The sequence below is a fragment of the Egretta garzetta genome, unplaced genomic scaffold (genome assembly GCF_000687185.1).
Source record: "Egretta garzetta isolate BGI_Z169 unplaced genomic scaffold, ASM68718v1 scaffold142, whole genome shotgun sequence".
Classification (NCBI taxonomy): domain Eukaryota; kingdom Metazoa; phylum Chordata; class Aves; order Pelecaniformes; family Ardeidae; genus Egretta; species Egretta garzetta.
In genome coordinates, this window is record NW_009258955.1 from 1,126,397 (window position 1) to 1,139,211 (window position 12,815).

The window sequence follows — 12,815 nt, forward strand, 5'->3', positions numbered from 1 at the left end:
GGCGGCGGGGGTCGGCATCCGTTCCTGCTGCAGGAGCCCTTCGGACATAGCGCTTCCTGGGCTGGGGGGGTGCTGGGTTGCGTTTGGCCGCAGGGGCCCAGGAGGCAGATTGGAAAATAAATTGTATTGCTTAGATTAGCCTCACAGCTGGATCCCCAAGTCCCAGCACTGATCCCCGGTTGGGATTTGAGGAGCCAGATGGCTGATTTTTCGGCCGACGGGCGGGTGTGGGATGCTCCCAGGTGTTGCCTGAGTGCCGCGGCTCGCTGGGGTGCCCTGGGGAGCCAGGGGTGGCTTTATGCCCCCTTACTGGCTCCCGGCATCCACCCATGGTGAGTGTCGTCTGAGAGAATGTAAAAGGCAGTGTCTGCAAATGCAGGGAAAGATAGATGTGAAATTTGGCTCCTGTGCAGTGCTTGCAGGAGAAATTGAGAAGCGAGCATTTAAAAATGGCTTTGAAACCCCAGGAAGGGTGCGAGGAGCTGGTGCTTGTCCAGCCTTGCTCCTGGCAGGCCCTGATGCCGGTAGCAGGCCATGCAGGCGTGTGGGCAAGGCCAAACCCAGTGCCACCAGCCATGCCTTCATTTGTGCTGTCCAGCTTTGCCTGGCCCTTGTCGTCGCTTCCCTGTGGAGGCTGCAGAGGCTGCAGGTTAATGCGAGGGGATGTCCGTGCCTAAAACCGAGCGCAGGTGGGAGCGTGTTTGAGAGGAGGGTGCATGGGGCGAAGGCATGTCCTCGGCAGGGAAAGCCCATCCCTGGCTGTCCTAGTGCCTCAGCCCTCTTGCCCATCATCTCCCGATTTACTCTGGGATATACGTGAATATGTAGGATATTGCTAAAGCAACCAGTAAGCAGTAATCTGCTATTTTGGCATCTCCCCTGCTCCCTGCACCCTGTCAGTCTCTTTTCCAGTCACCTCTTTGTTTGGTGACAACCACGACAAAGGATGTGCGTTTCAGGCAGACAGCGCCGGGGTGGTGATTTTTCAACATCTCTTGCAAACTCTTCTTACCTGGCCGGCGGAGCCTGTATTTTAACCAAAGCCACAATTTTCTGTGGCCATCTAGCTGAAGGAAGAGAGCTGGCTCACGTATTAGGGCATCACATGGACGGACAAACCCTTGCAGCTGAGGTTGGGGTCGGATTGGGGCATTGCGTTCTCTGCCCGTCGGGTGTTAAAGCCACGCTGCAGAAGGGCAGGGCGCTGAGCGGCGGGGGCCGTGTTACAGGTGTAGGCGCGGGGGCTCTGCCGGCAGCCGTGCCAGCAGCAGCAGCTCCGGCTCTCCCTGTACGAACGTCTCTGCAGGAGCACAGCGCTGCTCCCCCACCGCGCTCGCTCCAGGGGCCGGCTGCCCTGACCCCTGCGTGCAGCCGGCCCCGTTCCTACGGCGGTTCCCAAAGCGGGAGGTGTGCCATGAGATTTCCTTGAAGAAACAAGCAGTGACAAGAGGGCTGTCGCCTGGGGCCGGGTATGGGGCTGACGGAGAGCCGCCGAGACACTGCAAGCTGCAAATATGAATTCTGCTATTCCCCAGCTTTTCAGTGTGAATTTATTTCAAAGCAGGAGTTTTTCTGGCCTCTTTGAGCCTTCCTGTGGCCCAGATTCACCAAAGGCTTCCAGCTCCTAATTTTCTCTTGCTTTCCAGCAGAATTTGGGAACCCACTTGGAGCCTGGCTGTAGGATTGAACCCGAGCTATAAATACCAAAATCTCTCTCAAAACCCCATCATCAGGGGAGATGCAGTGCTCTGCAGGCAGAGCCGCTGGTGCAGGATCGCGGTGGCTTTGGCAGTGGTGGCAGGGTGCACATGTGCCCCAGGCCCTCCTACCCCACTCAAGAGTGTGCGGGGTGGGAGCTGGATCCTGCTCATCCTGCTGCATCTCAGCAGCATCCCTTGGTGCCTGAAGGGCTTTGGCTGCCTGTCCTGGGCAGCGGGAACCAGGGGAAGGTGGCAGTTCCTACCTCTGGTGCGGAGGGCTCGGTGCAAAATGCAGTCAGGCTGGATGGCAGCGTCTTGGGGCTTGTCTCAGGTTAAGGGTCCAGGGAGCTGGATTTTGTGTGTGTGCCGCCCCCACCCCCTCCACCCCCCCCAGCTCCTTATCCCCTGCTCTGGTCTGCCTGCACAGCCCAATTACTCTGCCTTTGTGTGTGCAACGTGGGAGCTGGGGAGCAATTCCCCATGCTCTTCTGCCAGCCGTGTGTCCGTGCCTGATAAGAGGCCACCAGAGACCGAAGATAAGTTTTCTCTTGGTGCTGGGTCTGCATTTCCTCAATCATCCTCCTCTATCTTTTATTTTCTGTGCTGGCAATAACAGTACGTCGTCTGTGGCTCAGGACAGGTGTTTTGCAAGCAGAGGCTGCTGTCCTTCGAGTTGGATGGCGTTTAAGTAATTGTGAACCATCCATGATTTGTACTGGTAATTATGCCACTTAACAGAGGCTTGTGGGGTGCAACTAGTAAAAACCGAGTTTTAGTGGGTCCTGGGTTTAATGGCTCTAGGCACATTTTTAAGAAAAATCTCTTAACAGGGTTTTGGAAAAAAATCAGGAGCCAGTTAGATTAACCAGGTAAATGAACTATCAGCTCCGTGAGTGTGTTCTTGTGCAGCATTCTGCTGGGACAGAAATGCTGGTTTTCACGGGGTTTGTTGAAAATCACAGTCGTGAGCAGGCAGGCTCTTTGTAATTGCAGTCTGACAGGGAAGAAATGACAAGGACCGCCACCTTCCCTGCCATCTTCGTACAATCATCAGCCTTTGAGTCATGTGCAAAGCAGTCACCAAAATGTTCCATTTTCTCATTTTGCCTTGTCTATTATAATTATTAGCCATTCATCACTGATGTTGTATGTACTGGCAAGCTCTTCAGATGGTGTCTCGTGCGTGCCTTTCAAACCTAGCCAGGCAAAAACACATCCAGTGACAACATGTGACACGCTAACGGGAGCAAACAGCTATTTTTGTGAGGCAGCGATGTGGTAATTTTCAAGGCATATTGAGAGGATAATAGGGAATGTTGGAATTCATTATTCTGCGTTCAGTGTAATTACTCTGATTTTACTGAGTTTGGAATGAGAAAGAAGAGAAATCCTGCCTTCTCCAAGAAATGTATTTATTGCTGTTTGCTTTGTTTCGTACCTTGAAAGCACTTCTTTCTCTATAGAAATCCGGAGGTAAATACACTGTTCAGCACTGAATAGTTTAATTCAGAGCCATCAGCCTTTTGATAACATTTTCCATCTTATGCAGGGCACCCTAGATATTTTAATCAACTTTCAACTGGATTGGACATGGTTGGATTGGCAGCAGACTGGCTGACATCAGCAGCAAATACTAATATGTAAGTAGCAGATTTTTTCCTTAATGAAATTTAATACAATTTTACAGTTATACTCGAAAATGTTAGCTGCGGTAGATGAATGAGAGAAAGAATACTTTTATGTTAAGGTTGCTGGAAAAAACAATTGTCTGCTTTTTAAATGGCTGCTACAGCTATTTACATGAAGACTTTGAACATTGTAGGCTGTCTTCTGTAAAATTTCGTCATATTAATATGATGTCAGTTTTGCTACCCCCCAAAAAAATATACAGGAAAAAAAAAACTTTATCGTTTTTGCATGCGTAAGTATGTAAAATGAAAGGTGTGCTAAGTGAACAGTTGCATTCCTGTAGAGGGGTTATGTACAATCCATACTCAGAGCAGCTGGAGACGTTGCTTGCTGTAAGAAAGAGGCGCAGAATTTAAAGTGTGGGGTTTTTTTTTTCCACTTTGGGACTAGGAAGCATTTTTGCACACTTGCTTAACTTCATGCACTGTCTTGTCGTCACGAATAGGACTGCTGACATACATGCTTCTAGGCATGCACGCAGGTTTTTGAAAGGCAAAGGTCTGGCGCTGCCCAGCAGCTCTTAAATACAGGGCAAAGCCTTGAGCCTGGAAGAGGTGGGCAAGATGGTTTTTTTTCCACTTTGGGACTAGGAAGCATTTTTGCACACTTGCTTAACTTCATGCACTGTCTTGTCGTCACGAATAGGACTGCTGACATACATGCTTCTAGGCATGCACGCAGGTTTTTGAAAGGCAAAGGTCTGGCGCTGCCCAGCAGCTCTTAAATACAGGGCAAAGCCTTGAGCCTGGAAGAGGTGGGCAAGATTTGTTTCACTGAAATGGGTGGAAATGGAGTCTCAAGCGCTCTCAGCATTTCTGTTTCTAGGCATTTAACATCAAATCAGAAGGAAGATTATCAAAAGTACTGTAAAACAGAACTCCACCCAGTGCAAGATACAGTGTGTTGTGGCTATAATGTAATGTAATATTGGAAAAAGATGTGTTAGTGCTGTAGATGAAAGCATTAAATATGGACATTACTACATTTCAGGTTCACCTATGAAATTGCTCCAGTGTTTGTACTTTTGGAATATGTCACACTAAGGAAAATGAGAGAGATGGTTGGCTGGCCAGGGGGCTGTGGCGATGGGATATTTTCACCTGGTACATGATATTTCAAGCTTTCTTTATTTTTCAGACTATGCTATATGACATCCCCTGTAGTTAAAGAGTAAACGTAATTAAATATGCATGTTTGAGAGGACACTTGCTGATAACCACCAGTGGCCTCTTTGAGATAAAGTATTGCATGTTTATGAATTTTAGGGATGTGATTATGAGGGTCTGTTTGAGCAAATTGCACGGCATTCTGAGCAGCTGTAATGGCACATGGGAAACATAATCAGAAGAGACATTTGCCTTGCAGTTTTGCTTTGCCCCCACTTTTTATGGATACATGAAATAGAAAGACTATTGAAATAGTAATGGAGGGAAGAAACACAACAATGCTCTCCATCACCGCGGGGGAAATTGGAGCAGAGAGGGAAAGATGTAGCATCCCTTTGAATAATTTTAGTGGAGTCAATAGATCCTGCCAACATGACAGCACACAGCCTTCCATGTGTGAGCGGGCCTGTTGGGCTCAGTCAGGGTCCTTGGGTGGCTAGTTAATCTGGGTGCTTAAAGGCTCAGAAACCTGGCTCCTTCAGGGCAAGTCACTAAGGCAAAAAATGAGTGTGATTTACTGTAGGCAAATCATTGACTCTGACAAACACTACATTGTTAAGACTTTTTTTTTTTATTATTGTAATCATTCCACGTAGCCTTTTGATTTATACTCTGTCCCCTCCTATCTTACTCTGGAATTTCACTGCTAAAAATTTTGGCCTATCTATATCACCAAATTGCAAAAACTGGAAAGAATTTACATTAGGCATAGCATCTTGGCTTGTCAAAAGAGAACAGATTGATAGCTGGTGGGGAAGGAGCCCTTCTGGAAAGAAATTTCATTGACCTAATAGAGAGGGAAGGACTGTTTGGACTATTGAGCAAAGGAAAGGCCTCAGTGACAACAGCCTAGGATGTTCAGCTCTCTGAGGGCATGAATGGTAAAGTTCATGCTGTGCAGGAGATCAGGCAAGGCTCATCTTCAACTTCTGAATGCACACGTGGGAAGCGGTGCAGGAGTTTTGTCCTGGGCCTTTCCACAGAGGTGGAGAGAAAGATGAGAAGAATTTATATTACTTCTTATTTAAAAAGCACTGAGCACAAAAGCTCTGACAGCTTTTACTATAGTGCTTAGAGGTCCTGACCAAAACCGTGGCCTCCATCACACAGAGCAGCAGCATCACGAGCCCAGGACCTAAGCCAAAGATTTCGGAAACTCGACAGGGGTTGGTTACTGTCCAGTCCCTGGCCTGGCTCAGCACAGCTGGTCTGCAGTTCCTCGCCTTGCAGGCTTGAGCTGCAGTAGCCCCACCAGGCTGGTCAGGGACCCAAGAGGGGAGAGAAGAGCAGGAGCAATGCTGCTCAGCAGACGTGGCGGGCAGAGGCTGGGCACCGGCGGCAGGCAGGGGTGAGAGGCTCAGCGCATGCACCGGATCTGCCCAAGTCTGGCAAATTGTGCTTGAGACAGCATGAGTCAGGGAAGATGAGCGCCTCAGGAGGAGCTGCCATCCCTTTGGGGTCAGCGAGAGGTCCTGCCTGACCTGGGGGGGCCAGGGTGTTGCTGCCTGGCAGATGCTGGAGCTTGCTTCACCTGGCTGGAACCTGCGTGGGGACAGGCTCTCTGGCAGGCGTGTACCTGTGCTGGCCACGGGCAGTGCTGCCCCCTCTCATCCTTTCTTTCTCTGCAATTTCTGATTTGCGCACAGTGTATCTTTCTAATTCACTCTTCTTCAGGCAGCAATGCCCCCTGTGCAGGTTCTGCTTTTTTAAGCAATAATCAAAATCAGCTCTATGTTGTCTTCTTGTTTCAAACCGTCATGGCTTCCACTGAAGACCTGACTGTTGCGAAGAAAAGGTTCTCACTCTTTGCATTCTCTGGAATGAAATATACAGTATCGATACATGCAAAGCATAAAGGCCTGATTAGGTTCTCCAAATTCTGTAGGTGTGTTTTGTTGCCTGCAATTAACTGTGGGTGTAAACACAGCTGCAAAATTAAAGGCAGAATTCAGGCTTATTAATAAGCTTAAAGTTAAATGGTTAGGTAATAAGTACTAATAGGAAAGCCTGGTATTGAAGAAACTTAACATTTCTGTCTTGATTCTTTTCACACTGAGCCAATGAGTTTGGACAAGATAGGCCAAATTTCTTCAACTTGGATACCTTAGTTCAGTCACCTAAATCATCAACTGCAGCCATTACATGACATCTGCATTTTTTAGGGGCAGGTACCCAAGCATTTCCTCTTAATCTCTCCATTTCTTGTTTTGTTGTTTGTGAAGAGGAGTGTAGAAATATGTTCGTACATCTCAAGATAGTTGAAAGGGGAAGAAAAAGCCTGATTTGTACTGACCCCCATGCCAGCGGTGCCATCCCTCTGTGGCATTTTCCCTTGGATTCAGAGGAGGACCAGTGGTAAAGCCCAGAGCAGAGGCAGCCTCACTGCAAGAGCAGAGCTAGGACACTGATTACAAATGAAGGGCACAGTTTCTGTGGACTGTGGAACAGTGTATATATCTCCAGGGGGATAAATACAAATCTTACAAAAGTCACAACGATGTTAAATTTGCCAACACATATACCCTGCTGGTGTAACATGGTGTAACGTTGCTGCTTGCAGCAGAGCTACTGTGACTTGCTTAAAGGGTAGGGTTTATCTTACCTCACTTTGGCCGTCCAAACATTGGGTGTCTGCCCTGGGCTAGTTACAGCAGCTCCCGTATATTCAAGGGAGAGGGGTGGATGCATTTGCAGGGCAAGTCATCGCACCTACCACAAGCAGCTACCTTAGGATGAACTGAACCATCTTCTAGAATTGCCTGTCTTATGCTCTTCACTCCATTTTTAGATGGATGAAGGTTGGGTTAGTTGAACTCTACCTCAGCTGCACCCTGACCTGTTCATTTAAAAGGCAAAAACCATGATCAATATACACCTTTGCTTTATATAAATATATGTGCATAAACATCGATATATAATCAATCCATATATATATATATATGTAGTATATATACAGGATAGAAGTGATGGATTTTGTGCATACGTGTCTGTGTGTGTGTGTATTTATGTGCGTACGTATGTAAAAGTCCTCAGACCCTGCCTCGGGTTCTGCATTATATTCCCATAGTGCTCATGCAGCATTAATGTGTGACCAAACATCGTTCCACTGTAGCCACAGAGGCTCAGTTTGTAAAAATTTCAAAAAGGAAGAACGAAGTGCTCATTTTTAACTTATGCACTGACAATTAAAATATAGGAACAGAATACTGTAGAGCTGTCATCTGATACCCATCTTGAAGCGGGTAAAATACCCATCTTGAAATGGGTATTTTAGGTCAATGCTTGCCAGTGATTTTAAGGCTAGTGTTAGGGACATGTAACCTTTTCCCCTTGCTCCCATCGGAGGACAAATAAAAAGAAGATTTGTTAGAATGACCCTTTTTCTTTTCTCTTCCCTCTCCCCACTCCAGTTATCCACAAGATAAGGTCTGTGTGGGTTTGCTCAGAGCTGGGGCATGAAATGCCACCCTGATTTGGGACTGGGGGGGAGAGCACAGTTTAGGTTGCACTTGGAAGCCACTTAGCAAGTTGCCTTGTGGTGGCATCTGCTTGGGAGGTGGAACAGAGTGGGGATCATGTGTTGATGGCATATGGCAAGATAAGATTGGGGACTAAAGGAGAAATGGTAACAGAAACGAGGATGAAAGGAAACCCCCATCATTTTTTGTAGCAGTACTCTTTGCATAAGTTGTTATTTGGGTGTAGTAGATCCTGTTATTACACAACCCAGCTGTGAGGAGCATCAGGAAGAAGAATCTGCCATTAGGCAGAAACATTAACATTAGAGTTAGAAAGACTGTAGCAAGACTTGTCGTTTGTTCTGCAATAATATTACAATGCATAGAAAAAGTAACAGTATATTACTGTGGACTCCAGGTGGTGCCATATCTAACATGTATGCTATGTTGATTGCACGTTTCAAGATGTTCCCAGAAGTTAAAGAAAAAGGAATGGCAGCTATTCCCAGACTGGTTGCCTTCACATCAGAACATGTATGTGTTTCTGGGTTTTTCCTATCTGTTACATCTGCTTGTATGAATTTATGATGAAGAAAATAGCTGGGTGGGAACTTGTAGCCAACTGTCTTCATTTCTGTTATTCCTTCTCTGGGAATAAAAACCGGGAAGGGGCTGGCTTTTTGATACATAGAGGGATGAACTGTGTGGTTATCTGTGGCTGAAACCCAAGGAGAGCATGTTCTACAAACCAAAGCCTTTTTTTTTTTTTTTGCTCTCACTTGTGTCTGTATAAATGTCGATATGAATGGTAAGGACCACATCAAGTGATGAGAGCTCATCATCGGGCTTCAGCACTTTCTGCCAGGAATGTCTTTTGTTCGGGTCGTTCTAGGGGAACAGAAAATCACTGTGAGTCAGAATGTTTCTAGCTGAAACCGCTCCTGCTGTTATTTAATGAGAAGGTGATAACACAGATGAAGACAGCAGTATGGAAATGCTGCGTGTTTATACAGCAGCTGCGGTATATGGTGGGGAGCTGGGCTTTGCTGTGTTTTTCTCTCTGAGCAAAAGCTTCAGCACACTGGGGTTTGTCACAGGCACCGACGGGACCCAGCAGTGCAAGAGGGGAGGGGAGGTGGGCACAGGAAAAATCCGAGTGGTCCGCATGGGAGAAACACAGAGGTTTTTGCTCTTTGAACAACGATACAGAAATCATATTTCTGTCTGTATTGTGGGGGTTGTTTGGGGTTTATGGCCATTGAAAGCTCCTTGCAGCTTATCGTGGAGAATGTGTGCGCAGGAGCAAGGGGAAAGGGAAGGGTTATACCCAGGAGGGGCTGTGAGCTCTCTTCAGGCTTCGTGGTCCCCTTCTCAATGTCCCTCCAGCCATGTGGGCTTGGCCAGGCAGGACTCTTTCCATGTTAGGTGACAACATCCTCCTGGCTACCTTTTTTGTATTATCGGAGAACGTGTTTCCATTCTGTATGAGTGTGAAGAGCAAAGTGTCCTAAAAACCGATCAGAAATGTCTGGGAGGAAATCCCTCTGAGGATGCCTTTGATGGCAGTAGGATGAGATGTGATACACAGCTGTGGGCTCCACATTGCAGAATAATTGTCCCCAAAACAGTCAAAGAGAAGGATATTCTACAAGTGAGTAGCAACTCTTCAAAGCTGGCTGTACAGCTAGATGCATGTATTATTCATATGGAAGTTAACAGAAGTAGTAAGTCTTGCAAATAAGGTTCAGCGTGATTATTTAAAATAACAGACCCTATTAATCATTAAAGAATTTCATTGTATTCATAGCGATGGAATGTTAAACAATGAACCGAATTGTGCTATCAGTCTCCAAATAATGAAATGAGCTTTAATAATTGTGTTTTCATGCCAGAGAAGCAGCAGTTGCCTTAGCAAATTAAACATTCCAAACCCAAATATACTAGTGAATCCATAGAACAGCATCTGAAATCTGTTACATTTTAAAAGTATTTTGGAATTGCAGTTTTGTCGCTTCCTCAATCGAGGTTTTTTATAAAGCATGTAATGGCACATCTTCTAGGGAAGTTTAGAAGCCACACTAAGTGAAGACAGGATCCTTTAACCCTTAATTGCCCAAAGGATGTGGGGTCAGGGTTTAACCCTCAAACTAGCAGACACTGTTTCAGGAATTGCAGAGGCCCAAGAGTACGATCCCCTTTTTAGATAGGAAATGTCCTGCAGAACCTGGATAGATACTAAGATACGAGAATGTAATTTGTCTCATTTATCACATCATGGTGATCTTCTGCTTCCTTTGAGACTTCCCAGCCTGATTGTGGTTTCTCTCTGCCACAGTTGGGTGCTCTTGTAAGACGATGGCCATGGAACAAGCAGTCTGCTAACAGGACACTATCATTTCCCCATGCTCTGCACGTGTGGTGTGGTAGTAAACAAAGGTTAAAGTTACTTTATGTGTTTAGAAACACTGAGATTTTTGCCTCAAGATTTTCAGACAGAAGTAAAGATTCCAATATTCAGCAATTCTCAGACAAGAATATCAGCATCACAGACTGGATTCCATTTTCATTTCAACTAATCTAGAGCTTCCGTTACTATGAATGAATGAAGTTACGTCACAGTTGCCACCAGTATTGCTGTAATCAGAATCTGGCCTCAGTTTGATGCCGTGATAGGTTCAGCTGCCAGTGGGGGAACAGGGAAGGAAGGAGTAATTTACAGCTCCTAAGTAATTCCCTTCCTAATTTAGGAGTGCGTCATGTTCCTAAATTAGGAGCCTCACTCTGCACAATCAGTGAAGAGAGGCACCTCTGGAGGGAAACTCAGAGCATCCAAATTAGGAACCTAAATATTTCTTAATTTAGATGTTCTAAATCACCTTCAGGAGGGGTTCACCTACTTCTGTGTATTGACCATACACAGAGATCAGCCTTCCAACATGTGCAACCTACATTAGGTACCTAAAATAGGTTATGTGACTATTCCAACTGTTCAGGTTCTCAGTAAGCAGATCCTCCCCCAGCTGTTCAGTAGGACCGTGACTTACATCTCACTCTGCTCCTGTTTATTTCTGTTTCACCAGTGATGGGAAGTATGCCATAACTGCTTAGATCAGCCTTAGCCCAGGTATAATTTCACTGAGATGCTCTTGCTTAGGACTTAATTCAATCCTCTGTATTCACTAGTGCATTATCAGTGGTTCTTTCATCTGCACTGGTGCAGGAGCAGAGCGATGTCCTTCAGGGCAGCTGTTCTGGACTGCATGTGATGCAGGACACCTTGACTCAGAGGGGTAAAAGTGATGGATGCCAGTTGTAAAAAACCTATTTTAGTCTATCATTTCAAACACAATGACAAATCTAAGATCAGATTGTGTCCTGTGTCCCAGTGCATCAGCTTCAGGCTGCTGTGAGTGTTCAGCTGAGCACATCCCTTTTTCCGTGTGGAGAAAGCAGCTGAAAGGGAGAACTGCCTTCTCAGAATATTTGCATTGATCTATTTGTCTATAAGGCAATTCCTGTTGAATTTTAACCCGTTCCCTGTAGTGATTTTTACCTGGCCAACTAGCACTCTCTTAGACAGCATCCAGCACCAGCTGGGAATAGCATGGAGCAGGGGTCACCGCTAGCAGGCAAAAAGGACAAAGTCATTTTACTCTGAGGAGGAAAGGGGTACAGCGGGGGAATTTTATCTGCAGAGAACTAGTTGGGTTCAGGTTACAAAAACAGTCCTTGGCCTTTTTATTTGATAGAAGTAGCTGAAGAGACTTGCAGCTTTTACATGGAATCAGTGTTTAATTGGGGGCTATACAGACTCGATCCACAGTTCCGGGAATGAAAAAAAGCTCGGCATAATTGGGAAGACATAGAGATTTCTTCACATCTGCTGTCTCCAACCCAGCAAGACTGTGCTCATGTAGTCCTTTCCTAATTTCATGTAGTCCTTTCCTAGCTTTCCTAATTTCACACCCTCTCTAGCAGCCGTTACAAGGAGGAATGCCTTGTCAGGTGCTCACCAGGGAAATAGCAATACAAGTCCTGTCTTAGTTTTGGAAGAGAAGCCACAGAGTATGAGCTGGCAGTTAGAGAGCCAGGGGAGCACAGAGAGGGTGTCTCTGCCTCTGGCATCCCTCCATCCGCACTGCTCGCAGGGTGGAATGGCTCCTGCCCGAGGCTTCACTGGGAGCGTGGCCCCGGCAGCCACCAACATGAAGGGAGGGTCTGTTGGCAGCTCAGGTGTAAGGTGGTGTCGTGGTTTAACCCCAGCCAGTAACTAAGCATCACCCAGCCACTCAATCACTCCCCTATGGTGGGATGGGGGAGAGAATCAGAAAGGTAAAAGTGAGAAAACTCCTGGGTTGAGATAAAGACAATTTAATAGGTAAAGCAAAAACCACCCATGCAAGCAAAACAAAACAAGGAATTCATTCCCTAATTCCCACAGGCAGGCAGGTGTTCAGCCATCTCCAGGAAAGCAGGGCTCCATCACACATAACAGTGACTTGGGAAGACAAACGCCATAGCTCCGAACATCTCCCCCATCGTTCTTCTTCCCCCTGTTTATATACCGAGTAGGACATTATATGGTATGGAGTAGCCCTGGGGCGAGTTGGGGTCAACTGTCCTGGCTGTGCCCCCTCCCAGCTTCTTGTGCCCCTGGCAGAGCTGAGAAGTCCTTGGCCAGTCTTAGCAACAACTAAAACATCAGTGAGTTAGCTCCATTCTTCTAGTACTAAATCCAAACCACAGCACTGTACCAGCCACTAGGAAGAAAATTAACTCTATCCCAGCTGAAAACAGGACAG

The 12,815-nt window shown here is 46.4% G+C and overlaps 1 protein-coding gene across 4 annotated transcripts in view; it reads left to right on the top strand.

Annotated features, from left to right (window-relative positions):
* The window catches only part of GAD2 (glutamate decarboxylase 2), a 37,710-nt gene that overhangs the window by 1,957 nt on the left and 22,938 nt on the right, over nt 1-12,815 (top strand). The window contains exons 2-4 of one of the 4 annotated variants that reach the window (XM_035890166.1): nt 3,250-3,340; nt 4,380-4,492; nt 8,432-8,547. In XM_035890166.1, the coding sequence (XP_035746059.1) occupies nt 3,250-3,340; nt 4,380-4,492; nt 8,432-8,547 (320 nt within the window). Of the gene's footprint in view, nt 1-3,249; nt 3,341-4,379; nt 4,493-8,431; nt 8,548-12,815 lie in introns of those variants that run through there. The other 3 variants (XM_035890163.1, XM_035890167.1, XM_035890165.1) reach the window with 3 other exon arrangements.